At 35.5% G+C, this 17,125-nt stretch overlaps 1 protein-coding gene across 5 annotated transcripts in view; it reads right to left on the bottom strand.

Moving 5' to 3' along the window:
• Positions 1 to 17,125, bottom strand: part of EXOC6 (exocyst complex component 6) — a 205,402-nt gene that overhangs the window by 87,215 nt on the left and 101,062 nt on the right. For all 5 annotated transcript variants that reach the window (XM_060126179.1, XM_060126181.1, XM_060126180.1 and 2 more), the window contains exons 15-17: positions 16,455 to 16,564; positions 12,546 to 12,657; positions 11,877 to 12,011 (exon numbers count right to left, since the gene is read on the bottom strand). In XM_060126179.1, the coding sequence (XP_059982162.1) occupies positions 11,877 to 12,011; positions 12,546 to 12,657; positions 16,455 to 16,564 (357 nt within the window). The remainder of the gene's footprint in view (positions 1 to 11,876; positions 12,012 to 12,545; positions 12,658 to 16,454; positions 16,565 to 17,125) is intronic.

Here is a 17,125-nt window from a genome sequence, read left to right as displayed (position 1 = left end):
TCATCTCTGCTGATTGCAACCCTATCCATGCTCCAAATTGATGCAATACCCAAATGCCTTCAGGGTCCAGGCAGGGAAACATAAATGAGTGTGACTGGCAAGGTGACTGTGGCAGGCAGGATGACTATGGAGCATAAATCGAATCTAAAGGTGAGATTCCAAATGCTATAAAACCAAATCAAACACGTCTACAGGACCACATTTTTCTATTTGTTATACACTGTGGTTATTTCTTTGTAGTTATCTGCCCTTTTAGATTAAAAAATCCTAGTGGTTAAAAACCATTCCACAACCCTTCCTCAGCAACTAGCACAGTACAATAGAAATAGATTTTTGCTCTATAAATATGATTTAATATATCCTCCCAGTCCAAAACTATCAGTTTAGATGAAAAGTTCCAAGCAATTATTGATTTGTCCCAGAAAAATGTCCTTTGGGGGACTTCCCTGGTGGTGCAGTGGTTAAGAATCCGCCTGCCAATGCACAACTCCTGAAGCTGAAACTAAATAAATAAATATATTTTTTAAAATGTCCTTTGGGACACAATCAAAGCCTCACTTTAGATAGGACAAAGTATTTATTTATTTTTTTTTTTGGCTGCGTTGGGTCTTCATTGCTATGCATGGGCTTTCTCTAGCTGTGGTGAGTGGGGGCTACTCTTTGTTGCGGTGAGTGGGCTTCTCATTGCAGTGGCTTCTCTTGATGCGGAGCACGGGCTCTAGGCACGCGGGCTTCAGTAGTTGCAGCATGTGGACTCTGTAGTTGTGGCACATGGCCTCAGTAGTTGTGGCTCATGGGCTCTAGAGCACAGGCTTAGTTGTGGTGCACGGGCTTAGTTGCTCCGCGGCATGTGGGATCTTCCTGGAGCAGGGATTGAACCCATGTTCCCTGCATTGGCAGGTGGATTCTTAACCACTGTGCCACCAGGGAAGTCCCAGGACAAAGTATTTCATTTCTTGCTCCTTACCAAAGTAGGTCCTAGAAAAACCTAAGTCTACCACAGAGCCACTTACTAAGCTACTCCACTTCTAACAATAGGCCAAAAAGGGCAATATATGTTTTGAACTAGAATCAGAGTCTACACTAATTAAAAATCCAGCTTCTGGATTATCTGGGACTGTTGTAAATCATTATAAATTGAATCATTTTCTAATTCTCAAATTACCAAATTACCTCCTTTTTCTTTTAAAAAGGCAAGTGCTACATATTTACCTTTCCAGTTTTCAGGGACTTCTGTATCTCAAAAGTTTTTAAGAATGTCTAGGGGCTTTGGAGTAGCATCTGCCACTTCTTAGGTAATCTAGGTTGTTTGTGATCAGGTTTGCACATCATCTGATATAAACAGCTTTTTAAAGTATCCTCAACCATTTTCTTCCCTATTCTGTTTCTGCTTTCCACACCTTTATAAGAGGCATTTGCTGTAAGCAACTGACTACTGATGATAAATTACAGAAAAACAGAAAGCTGAGCACATTCACGTATCAATGGGGTCCATAAATTTTGTGATCTTCCTCTTTTGCTTACAGAGCTGAAAAATACTTTTTTTTTTCTGTTAGCTTTTATATTTTTGGCGAAGTATCATCCCCATTTTTTACTTTTCTGTATAATTAAACTAATTATTTATTCAATAAATATTTAAGCTTTGGCTTTTTGCTTTTTTCTGATCTATCTTTCAGGACTTTATGTCATTCAAATGTATTAAATCAGCTGCAAGCATGAAACTGCTTTATGCAGCCCTCTCTAATGGGGGGAAGATAAGGAGAAGCTGGTGGTAATGAGTGACAGAAGAAATAAATGTCACATACCTTTTAAAAATGACAACCAAGCTGCATAAATAAAACACGAAGTTGTACAAAGGAACACTCCACCAATAACACAAGACTATGTACAAAGCACATGAGTAATCAGAAGTTGAAATGTAATTAATCAGTCAAGAAATAATATTGCAAGTGTTATAGCAAAGCAGAAATAAATCAACTTTATATGTAAAATAATGTAACAGTTATAACTTAAATGAGAAATTTTTAAACTTCCTAATACCTTACTAGTTTTAAAAGTATGATTATATCCAGTTTATGAATTTATATATTTACCACTAAAATTTAAATAAATAAGAATTTTATTTTATTCATACAATAACACCTCAGTTATTCAGAGGTCACATTTGCAGTCAATAATCAAGAAGAAAGCAAAAACAAGTCTCTGAGTAGCTGAAAATAAATTGTAGTAAATTTTATAATGGAATACTACACTGAATTGAAAATAAACTACAGCCACATGCAGCAACACAAATGAAATATTCCAAAATATCACATTGAGTGAAAGAAGTGAGATACACAAAAAGATGCACTATATATGATTCCATATAAATAGTGCCCCAAACAGACAAAACTAATCAGTACTATTAAGAGTCAGTACTGAAAGGCAGAGATAATAACTGGGAAGAGGGATGAGGAAGGCTTCTACAATACTACTTATCTAATGTTTTATTTCTTGATTTCATAATTACATGGGTGAGTTCACTTTTTTCAATTTAAACATAATTTAGTTTTTAGAGCAGTTTTAGGTGCATAGCAAAATTGAGAGAAAGGTACAGTGATTTCCCATATACCTCCTGACCCCACACTGCCACTGTCAAATGCCCCCCAGTGAGGTATATTTGTTACCATAAATGAACCTACACTGAAATATCATTATTATTCAAAGGCCATCGTTTAAATTAAGGTTCACTCTTGGTGCTATATATTCTATGGGTTTGGACAAATGTATCAAGACATATATCGACGATTATAGTATCATACAGAGTGTCTAAATTATGTTCATGTTTTTAGTGTTTCGTGGAAGACAGACTTGTGAGCAATGAAATTGGATATTTAGCTGAGGAGATTTCTAAGCAAAGTATTGAAAGAGCAGCTTGGTTCATACTGACTGCTTATAGTAAAATGAGAAAAGAGAGAAATGAATTGAATAAAAAATTGTTAAGCAAAAAGGAATTAGAACTTAAAGATGTGGAAAATTCTCAACTTGTCCATATTGCAAAAATTGAGAAAGCAGGTTAGCAAGAGAACTCCAAGGGTAAAGCTAAACTATCACTTGGTAAAGAGATTATGGGGGACTTCCCTGGTGGTGCAGTGGTTAAGAATCCGCCTGCCAATGCAGGGGACAGGGGTTCGATCTCTGGTCTGGGAAGACCCCACATGCTGCGAAGCAACTAAACCCATGTGCTGCAACTACTGAGCCTGCGTTCTAGGGCCCATGAACCACAACTACTGAGCCCGCGTGCCACAATTACTGGAGCCTGCACGCCTAGAGCCTGTGCTCCGCAACAAGAGAAGCCACTGCAATGAGAAGCCCGCACACCGCAACGAAGAGTAGCCCCCGCTTGCAGCAACTAGAGAAAGCCCACACACAGCAACGAAGACCCAACACAGACAAAAATAAATAAATACATACATACATACATAAATAAGAAATTATGGGACTACATGAGCAGAAACTGCCAATTTGAAAATGAAGGGAGGCTATTGGACTTCTTAGATGTTACAGGACAGGACCACAGAGCTAATAGCAACAACAATGTGCTATTCTTCAAGACAAGTGAATAATAACCCCTAAGGTAATTCAGAGATCATCAGAGCTGCCTCCTTGGTTCAAAAAGGGGGGCCACTGCCTCAGATTCAACAGGTCAGAAGGCAGCCACCCAGAGCCTTGTGGGTGGCTCCCTCCAGGCAGAGCTGCAGAGGCACAACCCCCACCTCAGCAAGGCTAGAAAGCAGAATACTAAACCAAAGAGGATTAGTCTTGAGCCTTATGATCTAATGAAATTCACCGTACTAAGTTTTGGACTTGCTTGGGACCTGTCACCCCTTTCCTTATTTTCTCTTTCTCCCTATTGGAATGGAACTTCTATCCTATGCCTGTCCCACAGTTATATCTTAGAAGCACATGACTTGTCTGGTTTCACAGGTTCACAACTGGAGAGGAATTTTGCCTTAGAATGAATCATATCTGGAGTTTTACCCATATATGATTTAAATGACATTTAGATTAAGATTTTGGACATAAGAACTTAGAGTTAACGCTGGAACAAGTTAAGACTTTGGGGGCTCTTGGGATGAAATGAGTGTATTTTGGATGCAAGGACATGAATTTTGGGGATCAGGGAAGAATGTTATGGACTTAATTATGTGCCTCCAAAATTCATATGTTGAAGCCCTAACCCCCAGTGTGATGTTATTTGGAGATGGGGACTTTGGATAATTAGGTTTAGAGGAGGTCATGAGGAACGGGCCCCTCGTGATGGGATTAGCACCCTTATAAGAAAAGGAGGAGCCATCAGAGCTCTTTTGCTGTCTACCATATATGAGGACACAGTGATAAGGTGGCCATCCGTAAGCCAGTACCTACCATGCTGGTACCTTAATCTCTGACTTCCAGCCTCTAGAACTGTTAGAAAATAAATTTTTCTTGTTTAAGCCACATAGTCTATGGCTTTTTGTTTGTTTGTTTTTTATGGCAGCTTGAGCCACTTAATGCACTGATAAATAGGAAAGCTATTAACTTTCATACTTTAACCTTGTGCCTTGAAACTTTGTTATAGTTGCTAATTAGTTTCAGAAGGTTTTCTAAAAAATCCTTTCAGAGTTTCTACATAAACAGTCATATCATTTGCAAAGAAAAATGGTTTTACTTCTCCCTTCCCAATCAGTATATCTTTTATTTCTTTTTCTTATTGCATTAGCTAGAACTTCCTGTATGATGTTGAAAAGGAGTGGTGAAAGGGAACATTCTTGCCTAGTTCCTAACGTTAGTGGGAAAGCTTCAAGTTTCTCACCATTAAGTATGATGCTAACTGTAGGTTTTTTGTAGATATTCTTTATCAAGTTGAGGAAGTTCTCCTCTATTACAAGTTTACTGATAGTTTTTATCAAGAATGGGGGTTGAATTTTATCAAATGCTTTTTCTGTATTTATTGATATAACCATGTGATTTTTCTTCTTTAGCTTGCTGATGTGATGGAATATATTAACTGATTTTTGAATGATGAACAAGCTTCGCATAATAGGATAAATCCCACTTGGTCATGATGTAGAATTCCTTTTATAAATTGTTAGATTCAATCTGATAATATTTTGCTAAGGATTTTTGCATCTATGTTCATGTCAGATATTGGTCTGTAGTTTTCTTTTCTTATAATGTCTTTGTTTGGTTTTGGTGTTAGGGTAATGCTGGCCTCAGAGAATGAATTGAGAAGTATTCTCTCTGCTTCTATACGAAAGATATTGTAGATAATTGGTGTTTCTTCCTTAAATATTTGGTAGAATTCATCAGTAAACCCATCTGGGCCTGGTGCTTTGTTTCAGAAGGTTATTAATTATTGATTCAATTTCTTTAATTGATACAGGCCTATTCAGGTTGTCTATTTCTTCTTGTGTGAGTTTTGGCATATTGTGTCTTTCAAGGAGTTTGTTCATTTCATCTAGTTTGTCAAATTTGCGAGCACAGAGTTGTTCATAATACTCGTTTTTATGCTTTTCTTTCTTGACCCACATGTTATTTAGAAGTATGTTGTTTAATCTCCAAGTATTTGGAATTTTCCAGTTATCTTTCTGTTATTGATATCTTGTTTAACTCCATTGTGGTCTTACAGCAGACACTGTATGATTTCTATTCTTTAAAATGTGTTAAGGTGTGTTTCATGCCCCAAAATGTGGTTTATCTTGGTGAAGGTTGCATGTGAGCTTGAGAAGAATGCATGTTCTGCTGTTGCTGGATAAGTAGTCTATAAATGTTGATCATATCCAGTTGATTGATGGTGTTGTTGAGTTCAACTATGTTCTTACCGATATTCTGTCTGCTGGATCTGACCATTTCTGGTAAGAGTCGTGTTGAAGTCTCTAACTGTAACAGTGGATCCATCCATTTCTCCTTGAAATTCTATCAGTTTTGGTTTCACATATTTTGACCATCCATTGTCAGGCACATGCACATTAAGAACTGTTATGTCATCTTGGAGAAGTGACCCCTTTGTCATTATGTAATGGCCCACTTTATCCCTGATAATAACTTTCTTTGCTCTGAAGTTTGCTCTGTTTGAAATTAATATAGCCACTCCCACTTTTTGATTAGTGTTAACATGGTATATCTTTCTCCATCCACTAATTTTTTTTGAATAATTTTCTAATTTATTTATTTGGCTGCACCGGGTCTTAGTTGTGGCACACGGGATCTTCATTGCTGCATGCAGGATCTTTAGTTGCGGCATGTGGGACCTACTTCTCCGACCAGGGATTGAACCCAGGCCCCCTGCATTGGGAGCACGGAGTCTTAGCCACTGGACCACCAGGGAAGTCTCTCCATCCACTTATTTTTAATCTAGGTGTGTCTTTGTATTTAAAGTGGGTTTTATAAACAACATATAATTGGGTCTTGTTTTATTGATCCACTCTGACAATCTCTGTCTTTCAGTTGGTGTTTTTAGACAGGAGATGTTTAAAGTGACTATTGATGGCTGGATTAATATCTACCATATTTGTTACTGTTTTCTATCTGTTGTGCTTGTTTTTTGTTTCTACTTCTGTGTTCCTCTTTTTCTGTCTTTTGTGTATTAAGTGAGCATTTGTATGACTCCATTTTCTCTTCTTTCCTAGCATATTGGTTGTACTTTTTTTTCTTTTTTGTTTTTAGCTTTTTTTTAGTGGTTGCCCTAGAGTTTCCAATATACCTTCACAATTATTCCAAGTCCACTTTCAAATAACACTAACACTACACCATTTCATAGGTAGTGTGAGTACCTTATAATTACAAAATAATCCTAATTTCTCCCTTCCTACCCTGTGTCATTGCTGTCATTCATGTAAACATACATAAGTACACATATATACACACAACTATATATATATATAAAAGCATACATAATTGAACACGTTGCTATTATTCTTTTGAACAAACTGTTATCTGTTAGATCAATTAAGAATTTTACCTTCACTTGTACTTTCTCTGATGCTCTTCCTTTCTTTATATAGATCCAAGTTTCTAACCTATATCATTTTCTTTACCTCTAAAGAAGTTACTTTAACATTTCTTGCAAGGCAGCTCTACTGGCAACAAATTTCCTCAATTTTTGTTTGTCTGAGAAAGTATTTTTCCTTCACTTTTGAAGGATAATTTCATAGCATATAAAATTTTATGTTGGTGTTCTTCTCTCAACACTTCAAATATTTTCCTCCATTCTCTTCTTGCTTACATGGTTTATGAAGAGACGTAAGATGTAATTCTTATCTTTGTTAGTCTAGGTAAGCTTTTTCCTCTAGATTCTTGAAGGATTTTTTATCTTTAATTTTAGGCAGTTTTGAACATGATATGCCTAAGGTGTAATTATTTCGGTATTTATCCTGCTTGGTGTTCTCTAAGCTTTTTGAATCCATGGTTTGTTGTGTGACATAAATTTGGGAGAAATCTCTGTCATTACTGGATCAAATATTGCTTCTGTTCCTTTCTCTCTTTTTTCTCCTTCTAATATTCCCATTGCATGTATGCTACACCTTTTGTAGTCGTCCCACAGTTCTTGGATATTCTTGTTCAGTGTTTTTTTCTTTGCTTTTCTGTTTTGGAAGTTTCTATTGACAGATCCCCAAGCTCAGAGAGTCTTTTTTCAGCCACGCCCAATCTACTGATAGGTCCATCAAAGGCATTATTCATCTCTGTTGCAGTGTTTGTGATCTCTAGCATTTCTTTTTGATTCTTTCTTAAATTCTCCATCTCTCTGCTTACATTACCCATCTGTTCCTGCATGCTGTCTGCTTTATCCATTAAAGTACTTAGCATACTAATCATAGGTTTTTTTTAAAAAAAATTCCTGGTCTGATAATTCCAACAGTCCTGACATACCTGAATATGGTTCTAATACCGTATCTATCTCTTCAAACTGTATTTTTTGTCTTTTAGTCTACCTTGTAATTTTTTCCTGATAGCTGGACATGGTGTACTGGGTGAAAAGAATTGCAGTAATTAGGCCTTTAGTAATGTGGCAGTAAGACAGTGGGAGAGGGGAAGTGTTCTTTAGTCCTACGATTAGGTCTTCATCTTTAAGTAAGCCTTTGCCCCTTAGCTGTGCACAAGTGCTTTTCATTTCCACCCCTCAAGTTGGACAGGATGGCCAGAGCAGGCTGGAATTGGGTGTTTCCCTTCTCCCATTAGTTTAGGCACTGGTAAATAGATTATTTTGAGGTTAGGTCTTGTTGAGAAAAACAGAATGCTTAAAGAACAGAATGCTCTGGCATATTTCAAAATGGTTCCTTTTCCCTTGCCCGTGCTGGAAATGTAAGAGGATTTTCCTCAAATCTTCACTGGGAGAACCTGGTGCCCCCTCTAAGACTGGGTTCTCCTGGAGTTTTAACTCTCAAACTTGTCCATACTGATTTTCTAATATTCATTAATTATACTTCACGTTTTCCTACCCCAGTAATGATTCTTATGGGTTTCTACTCCATTAAGTTGTGATTCTCTGTATTTGCCTACTTCTCCAATTTTGGGGGCAGCAGTGTGTCCTGTGATCTCACTTCTCTGAAAGATCAAGGAAGAATTGATTTTTTCAGTTTTCTCAGCTTTTTACTTGTTGGGACAGAGTGATAACTTCCCAGCTCTTTACATGCCAGACTAGAAATTGGAAGTCTGTATTCACTTTTTAATAATTAATTGAGCTATATCTATTTATAATTATTGCATTTATAAATTGTGTGTGCTTATATATGAATGTTACATTTAAAAAAGAAAGTTTTTTTAGAGTCGACGTACCATGTCCTTGCTCCACAGGAAGAGAATTTCAAGCCCTTAATCAAAGATAATTTACCACTGTCACTTTAGCCATAATCCTAAAAACACTTTGTTACATACTCATCAATAGATTAAAAAAGGCAAACTGAAAAAGAATCGCAAGCATATTCTTTCTAGGCACTTACAGTTGCAATCACTGCCAGGACTCAAAAGGAAAGGACTCTTCGGGGTGGCAGGTTGGAAAAGCTCCAGGGAGCAAAGTTAAAAAGCTCTGATGCCAAAGAAAAAGAACTGGGCCATTTCTCTACACAGATTAAAAAGGGAATGGTATTCCCATTTTCCCCTCTATTCTGATGCAAATCTTTTCAGTTAGAAGTCTTATATTAGCTTCAAGTAGCTCTCAGCGTGGGTCCAGGTTAATTTCAAAAAGCTGTGGTACTGCTTGAGGGCAGGAACTACTTACTTTACCTCTTTTGTACCACTCACAGATTTAGTACAATGACAGGCAAGCTAACAAGGCAGTCTATATAATATTTCATAAAGTAAACAAATATGATATAAAATCTACCACTTTGTATATGCATGTGTGGGATTTTGGAGGGGAAGCAAATGGAGGTATGGGTAAAAGGATCATGTAAGTGCTTATTTCTATAATCATTAAGCAACTAAATAGAAATATATTTGATCAGGTCACTGGACTGAAAAGAATTAGGCTAAGAGGTTAACTAAGCAATCCTTGCTAATGTCTGTAATCAAGACTGTACTTTAATCATCTACAGATTGACTATTCACTGTGAATGGAAATTCCCCCAATCTCCCTCAGTAATTCACTTTAATGTTGATTTAATGATTCTCCCTGTTGAATTGCTTTCTCATAGTACAGTTTAAGACAAATTCCTCTTGAAACAGATCAAAGGAAGAGCTGAAGAACACTTAACCTTCAAATACTGAGCTTGAAATAACTCTTGTTTGTATATCATGAAACAGAAAGGGTTTCCTGAGTTCTGTGCAAAAATAAAACAAAAAATAAACAAGAAATAAGGACGTTCTACTATTTGTACAGGCTGAACTTGATTTCCTAGAAAACCCAAGGGGTATCCTATGGCAGTTGTAGCTTCAACTAAATATCTACAACTTAAGTACCACTGGAATGATGGACCAGAGCTAACCTTTCTAAACATTTCCTCTCAACAGGCAGATTTTGAGAAGTGTAGTTCCAAGATTCCTTAATCTGAGGCATCATGTTCCAGTATCTGTGGTTCTTTGACTTACAACTGATAAGAAAAATTGCTTGAAGATCCCTAGATACACCAGATGTCAACGCATTTCATGTTTTAATCAAAGTACAGAGCAAGCCTATTAAATATAATGTTAATAGTTAAATATGCTTACAACTCCATTCCCTAGTAAATCCCTTCTTGACAGCGTATGAGTAACACATGGACATAAGGACAGAGAGCAAGACAGAAAAAGGATTGTGTAAAATCTAATATTGAAGCAAAGAATCAATCTGTGCATAAATAAATGTCTACAAATTTGTGGAGTCTCCTCCTATATTATGGTACTTATTATATCATATTGTCAAGTGTCTTTTTATAGTTTTTTCTCCCGTGAGCTCCTTGAGGGCAGAGATACATTTCTATATTTTCAGCACCTAACAGAGCGCTCAGAGCACAGATCATGTACAACAAATGGCACTGTGCTAAGTATCCCCTTTAATCCTCAGAATAATTGTATGAGGTAGATAATATATTGCTATTCTAATTTTGTAGATAATAAAACCAGGAATCATTAAAATGAAAGAATGTGGCCAAAGTCACACAGCAGTCTAACTCCAGAGTATATGCGCTTAATTACTGTACTATACTATCTGAATAAATGAACGCCTGTTTTGTCCAGCTTCTGTCTCAGTTTTAATAAATAATTTTATTAATTCATTCACTCAGATATCATCTGCATTTGTGTCTTATGGATTAGGATGACAACATGGGCTCAAGAATCATCAGAGGAGCATAAGATTTGGGGGCCAGGCAGATAACTTTAGGAACCAAGGGTCTTTTCTGGACTTCACACTTTCAAAGTCTGGTTACTCTTTTTTGTTTTTGTTTTTGGGGGTTTTCTGGTTGCACCACGTGGCGCGTGGGATCTTATGAGTTCTCCAACCAGGGATCAAACCTGCGTCCCCTGCATTGGAAGTGCAGAGTCTTAACCACTAGACTGCAAAGTCTGGTTACTGTTAACATTAAATTAGTTATATCTAAATACAAGTATACTGAATTTTTTAACTGTAAATGATTATACTATAATTTTAGGAGATAAATTGGGTAATTTATAATATAGCAAGAGTAGGGAAGATGATAATTCTTTTTAATAGAAAACTTAGAAAGGGCTACGAGGTTAAACTAGCAAGCCTATTTTATAGATAAGGGATCAGCAAATGGTTTATATTAGTTTAACAAATTATTCAATGCAAAAGGATTTATTTTGCTAGACTATGCCAGTGTCTCATTTACATGATTCCCAAACCAATAAAATAATAAAAGTTTATATAACAAATTTATGAAATTATTTAATTCATAATGCTTAAAACAACCATTAATTCATGTTTTGTTATATCCCATGGTATTATAAAAACAAAAATCTGTCCATTCAGAAAAGAGTAGGACTTGAATAACATGTAATAAGGCAATATTATCAGAGGCAATAAAGGATGTAAAGCAAATCTTACACTTGTCTAATTCTTCTTACAATTTTAATTTCCAAACATACACACTTATATATATTACATAAACAATTAACTATTAAACTGAGAGACATGAAAGAAAATCAAGTTAGACTGATTCAGCACTACTCTAAGTCTTCAAAACATGAAGAAAATGTAATATAGCTATAGAAAATCAATATACTTTTCTTCATTTTAACAAGATGTTTAATGCCAAAAAGGAACTGACATTTATTTGCTCATTGTTGACATTGATTACCACTAATTTTCAATTGTTAGAAATACAATGGAATCATGTGTATAACAAAAATTGTCTTTACTTTTTAAAAGTTTGCTTACAGTAACTGAAATAAAAACTTTTAGTCAGATTTTTACATACCTTAAAAGTAGAGAGCCCATAAAGTCTTGTGGTATGAACAGTTTCTTGAGAAATATTTGTAATGTTAGTTATAAAGTCCTCAAGGTATTTGCAAGCTTGTTCCAGGTGTGTGGTATTTATAATGATTTGCACTAGCTAGAAAATAGAAAATGCCTCCAGTGAAATGCAGGTTACGTATATACAAAGCCATTTGATTTTTAAAATCAGGATTATTACTTCCAGCAAGTGTACCACTTCTGCATAATTATAGCATTATAGGATACAACTGATTATCTGATTCAAAAGCCTGCTGTAAATACTGCTTATGAATGCTATCATCTAAAAAAAATAACCAAGAGTCTAACTAGCAACTTTTCAAAGCGTTTTTTCCAATTTTATACATTCACCAAGTAAAAAAAATGAGTATTTTCACTTTTCATGTAAAGTCTGGCAAACATGAATCTCCATATATCTTCTAACATCATCAGCTATCCACTATTCCCCATGTAAACCCTTTTCCCTCACATCACTGGAATTTACAATGACGCTTTTATTTTAAAACAAACCCACTTCTATTAATAAATTTAAAATGGAAAGCTAGTTTTATAGGATGATGTTCAGCAATAAATTAATTTATAATAATTGTTTCATATAATGAAACATTTAGCTATAAATATCTTTTTAACCTACCTCTGTCAAACCTATGTGAGGTTTTTTAATAAGATTCAGTAAACAGCTACTCAAAGTTCTGGTCAGCAGCAGATTTGTTGATTTTCTAAGCATATCATCTACTTCTGTTGAGCTAAAAACAAAGGTTGATATTATTAAGGTTTCCACAAGGGTTACAATTAGTTAGCTTCCTAAATAATTTAATGCAATTTACTCTAATTCCTTTATATCTTTAAATAAATTACAATCATTCATATCTATTAAATCACATATTTCAATTCAATTTAGTTTCACAAAAGGGATACTTTCCATAAAGTAGAATGTTCATTTATAGAATAATTTAAATGTATTCAATTAACCATTACAGTAAAACCATGGAGTACTTAGTATAAGGAAATAAAACTATTCTTAAATTATGACTCCATTATGGTACAGCCACTTTCAAAGACACTTTATATACAACTATAGCTAAAATTACTTTTAAAATACAAATTGATGTGAACCCTCTGGATACAATTGCTAGATTTGATTTTAATATAACTAAGCTATCCATTTCCATTGAGAATTTTTTTAAAAAAGATTCAAAGAAATTAATTGCCTTACACTAGTTTTAATTTGGGAGAGGAACTAACCCTATGATGTTTCTTAACATCCTAAAAATTACTAGCCTAGCACTAAAAAGCTTATTATTTTCTTCTAACCACTAGGCCTTCAATTTAAGTAAGTCATGATTTTTTGTATATAGCCTCATTATCAAAACGGTTAAGCTGTCCTTAGACCAAGTTTTCTCAGTCTCAGCACTACTGACATTTAGGCTAGATAATTCTTTGTTGTGGAGCTGTCTTGTACCATTGAAAGATGTTTAGCAGCATCCCTGTCCTCCACCCGCCTGATGCAAGTAGCACTCTTCCCCCTAGTTGTGACAACCCAAAATGTCTCTAGACAGTGTCAAATATACCCTGGGGGGCAAAACTGCCCCAGATGAGACTCACTGCCTTAAACACAGTCTAACATTTTAATTTTAGAACCCTTTCACTTTTTACTTTATTAAAACATTACTCCTAAAAATCTATGAGGTACAAATATTTACTAGTTTACATTTATTTTAAATATGCAAATAGAACAAGATTTGACAAAACACAGGTAATTTTCACTACTATTCCAATGTTCTCCATTTTAATGCAGGTGCTCTTCAATTTCTGCTAACCCTAATTCTGGCAGACCTGAGGAGAATATGCCTCACTGATTTTGTATCTAAAGTCAAGACTTCCCAGGGAATAGCATATATATACCAGTAGGGTTTCAGGGTTACACAGTAGCATACTCTCTGACAGAAATCAGTAGTGTCCCTAGAACAAGCAACGTACTCACACCAATATAAAGGAGGTGGTTGCCAACTCCTCTGGTTTCCTTTCTGACACACTCAAATTATGCTTAAAGACACCCTGTATAGCATCCTTTTCAGATGAAAAGTTATGCATGACAGATAATGTCTTTTGTTTAATTCCCCTGAACTTCCTTGAATGCTGAATCAATGCATAAGTGAAAGCAGAGAAAGAAAACCTATCAGCACCTACGTCCTATTCCTGCCAGCAAGATTTACCCAACAATGACCAGGATTTTCTCCAAGAGGTTTTTATCCTAACTGAGCAATTTTTTTTCCTTAACTCCTTCTCTTTTGAGCTTATAACCTGTACTCTTCCCAATTTTTAAATAACAAATAACACAGTAATTAAATCTCAATATACAATAAATCTCCTAAATTATTTGAGAGCTTAGCCTCTTATGAAAACTGAAAATTTCTTAAAGATCGTATTAGATTCAGATGTTTTCTCTGCAACCAAATAACTGAGACTTTAGAGTCTCATCATGAAATCACTTAATTCTCTGGCCCTGCTCTTATTCACATATAAAAAGAACCCCAAACATTTTTACTATAAGAGCTCCAAAGCATCTTTTTGGTCTAAAAATCTAACTGCAAAATATGTTTAAACATAATAAAAGAGCTTTAAACCCAGAAAGTTATTTTTCCATAATTCTTTAATGACAAATTAAAAAAAAAATGACTCAGCTCAATTTTAGGCCACAGATGTAAATTTTTAAAACAAAAATATGTCAGAAAGCTGATAATCTAGAATTTAAATTTACATATTTTAATACTAACTATGCTTTCTGTATTCTGAACTACAAAATGAAAATAGCCAATGTTATTTAGTAAAGCTAATTTTTAAAAATGTAAGTATAAAAAGCCTTGCTAAATGAAAAACAGTATCACAGTTAAATAGAATGACTGGATATTGAACTAACAAAGATGACAAATATTTTTATCAAAGACAGAAGGAAAAAATAGATAATCTTTTCCGCTGTAGCATCAGTATACAACATTTACCTTTTAGAATGCTAGGAGTTCATGCACAAAAAGAGCCAGAACTGAGGGGACAATTCTAGTTCTAGTCAGTCAGTAGGGAAGCTTTAGGGATAATTACACATAATATTATGACTAAGGGCTTTTAACTTTGGTGTTATAAATGTGGTAAAAAATCAAATAACAGGACTTCCCTGGTGGCACAGTGGTTAAGAATCCACCTGCCAATGCAGGGGACACAGGTTCAAGCCCTGGTCCAGGAAGATCCCACATGCCGCAGAGCAACTAAGCCCGTGCGCCACCACTACTGGGCCTGCGCTCTAGAGCTCGCAAACCACAACTACTGAGCCCCTGCATGCCGCAACTACTGAAGCCTGCGTGCCTAGAGCCTGTGCTCCACAACAAAGACAAGCCACCACTATGAGAAGCCCATGCACCGCAACAGAGAGCAGCCCCTGCTTGCCACAACTAGAGAAAGCCTGCACATAGCAACGAAGACCCAATGCAGCCAAAAACAAATAAATAAATAAATTTACTTATTTAAAAAAAATCAAATAACAATTAGAGATCCACTGTCTCTTCTCTGTAAATAAACAAAATAAAAGTTAATTCCAAACTGCTAAATTTCTATACTTTCTACAGTTTACTTCCAATCTACCATCCACATTGTGGCCAGAGTAAACTTTCTAAAATATTACTCCAGTCATGTCGTTTCTTAGTTAAAAATTCTTCAACAGTTCCCCAATGCCTGCAAATGAAATATAAAAACTCCAAGCTCTAGTCTCACATCTTATATTGTAGTATCTCATCTGCTCCTACGTCTTATGTGCCTACCATGTGCCAGGCTACACAGAGTGCTTTATACACACTCACTACCTCATTTAATTCTTAAAACCACCCTATGAGTTATTTCTCTCATTTTACAGATGAGGGAACTGCAATTTAAACAGATTAAGTGACTTGCCCAAAGTCCTACTGCAGCTAGTGAGTGTCAACATCAAGAATCAAGCTCAGGTGTAAGTCTGAAGCTTATGTTCTTAACTACTGCATTATACTGCTCTGCTTTAGATCGGAACTTTAGAATGTTCAATGAAAAGAAAGATAGGCATAAATTATTGGTAGCTCTTGGACCATTAGAGCTCTGCTAATGAAAACTACCACTGTAATAGTGTGTCATTCCTTTTCAATGAATACTCATTTGTATCCACTGTTTTTCCAATGCTGAATGATATTGTGTGTTATGTTATAAGCTAATGTCTTTAAAATACATGTTTAGAAACTTTGGTATAAGAGACTAATAGAGTATGATGAAGCTTAAGGCAGTGGTTCTTAAACTTGGAGTGCATCAGAATCACCCAGAGTACTTGGTAAAGCCAAGGGCTCCATCCTCAGTTTCTAATTCAGTAGGTCTGAGGTTGCATTTCTAGTTAACCCCAAATGCCACTAAGATATGTAAGCCTTCCAACGAGATAACAGTCCACTGAAGAGTCATGGCCTAAAAATCACATGTTAATGTTTCACAAAAATAGCTATGATAAAGATACATTTCTTATTAATAAACTTACCTCCGGTGTAACGACTCTGAAAATTTAAGGCTGGCATAAATAAATTCTTTAACTTGAATATAAATATGAGGCACTGATTGAGACATGGGCAGTTTCTTTGGGAAAGATTGCTGTTGAAAGAAAAACAAAGTTGAAACTGTTGCTGAAATTTTAGAAAAAGATATTCTAATCACCTCAAAAATGTAAAAATTAAATTGATTTCACATTTGAATTAGTAGTTAATACTTGCATTTTAAAGTCTACTGTTATCCCATTATTTTTAAGATTTTAAAAAGAATTAAAATATTTCTGAAGAAAATAATGTGGCAATTTACCTGTTTCTTAAATCATGTTATCAGACTTCTAACAAGCAGAGAAAGTATGTAAGTTTGTGTCCTGATGATAAGTATCCTGCAGAAGATGCTTAACTCTTTCCTTCCTTGCAGCCGTAATACAGAGCCAGGTTGGCATGCAAGTTATGGGCCAGCTTCCTGGCTCAGTGTCATCAAATAATTCTAAGACTCCCTTCACTTGCTTGAATGCTAATTTAAGAAAGTATCCACTTCATTCCAAAACTCCTAGAATACCTTACAGCAGCTTTCTGAGCTAATATGAAGCTAATGGTTTGCAGTGTGCTTCTTGGCTAAAATGCTTTACCAGCCAACATCCATGAGCAAATTCTCAGTCTCCAA

The sequence above is a fragment of the Lagenorhynchus albirostris genome, chromosome 16, assembly GCF_949774975.1.
Source record: "Lagenorhynchus albirostris chromosome 16, mLagAlb1.1, whole genome shotgun sequence".
Classification (NCBI taxonomy): domain Eukaryota; kingdom Metazoa; phylum Chordata; class Mammalia; order Artiodactyla; family Delphinidae; genus Lagenorhynchus; species Lagenorhynchus albirostris.
Note: the sequence above shows the minus strand (reverse complement) of the source record. Positions and strands in the feature narration are given on the sequence as shown.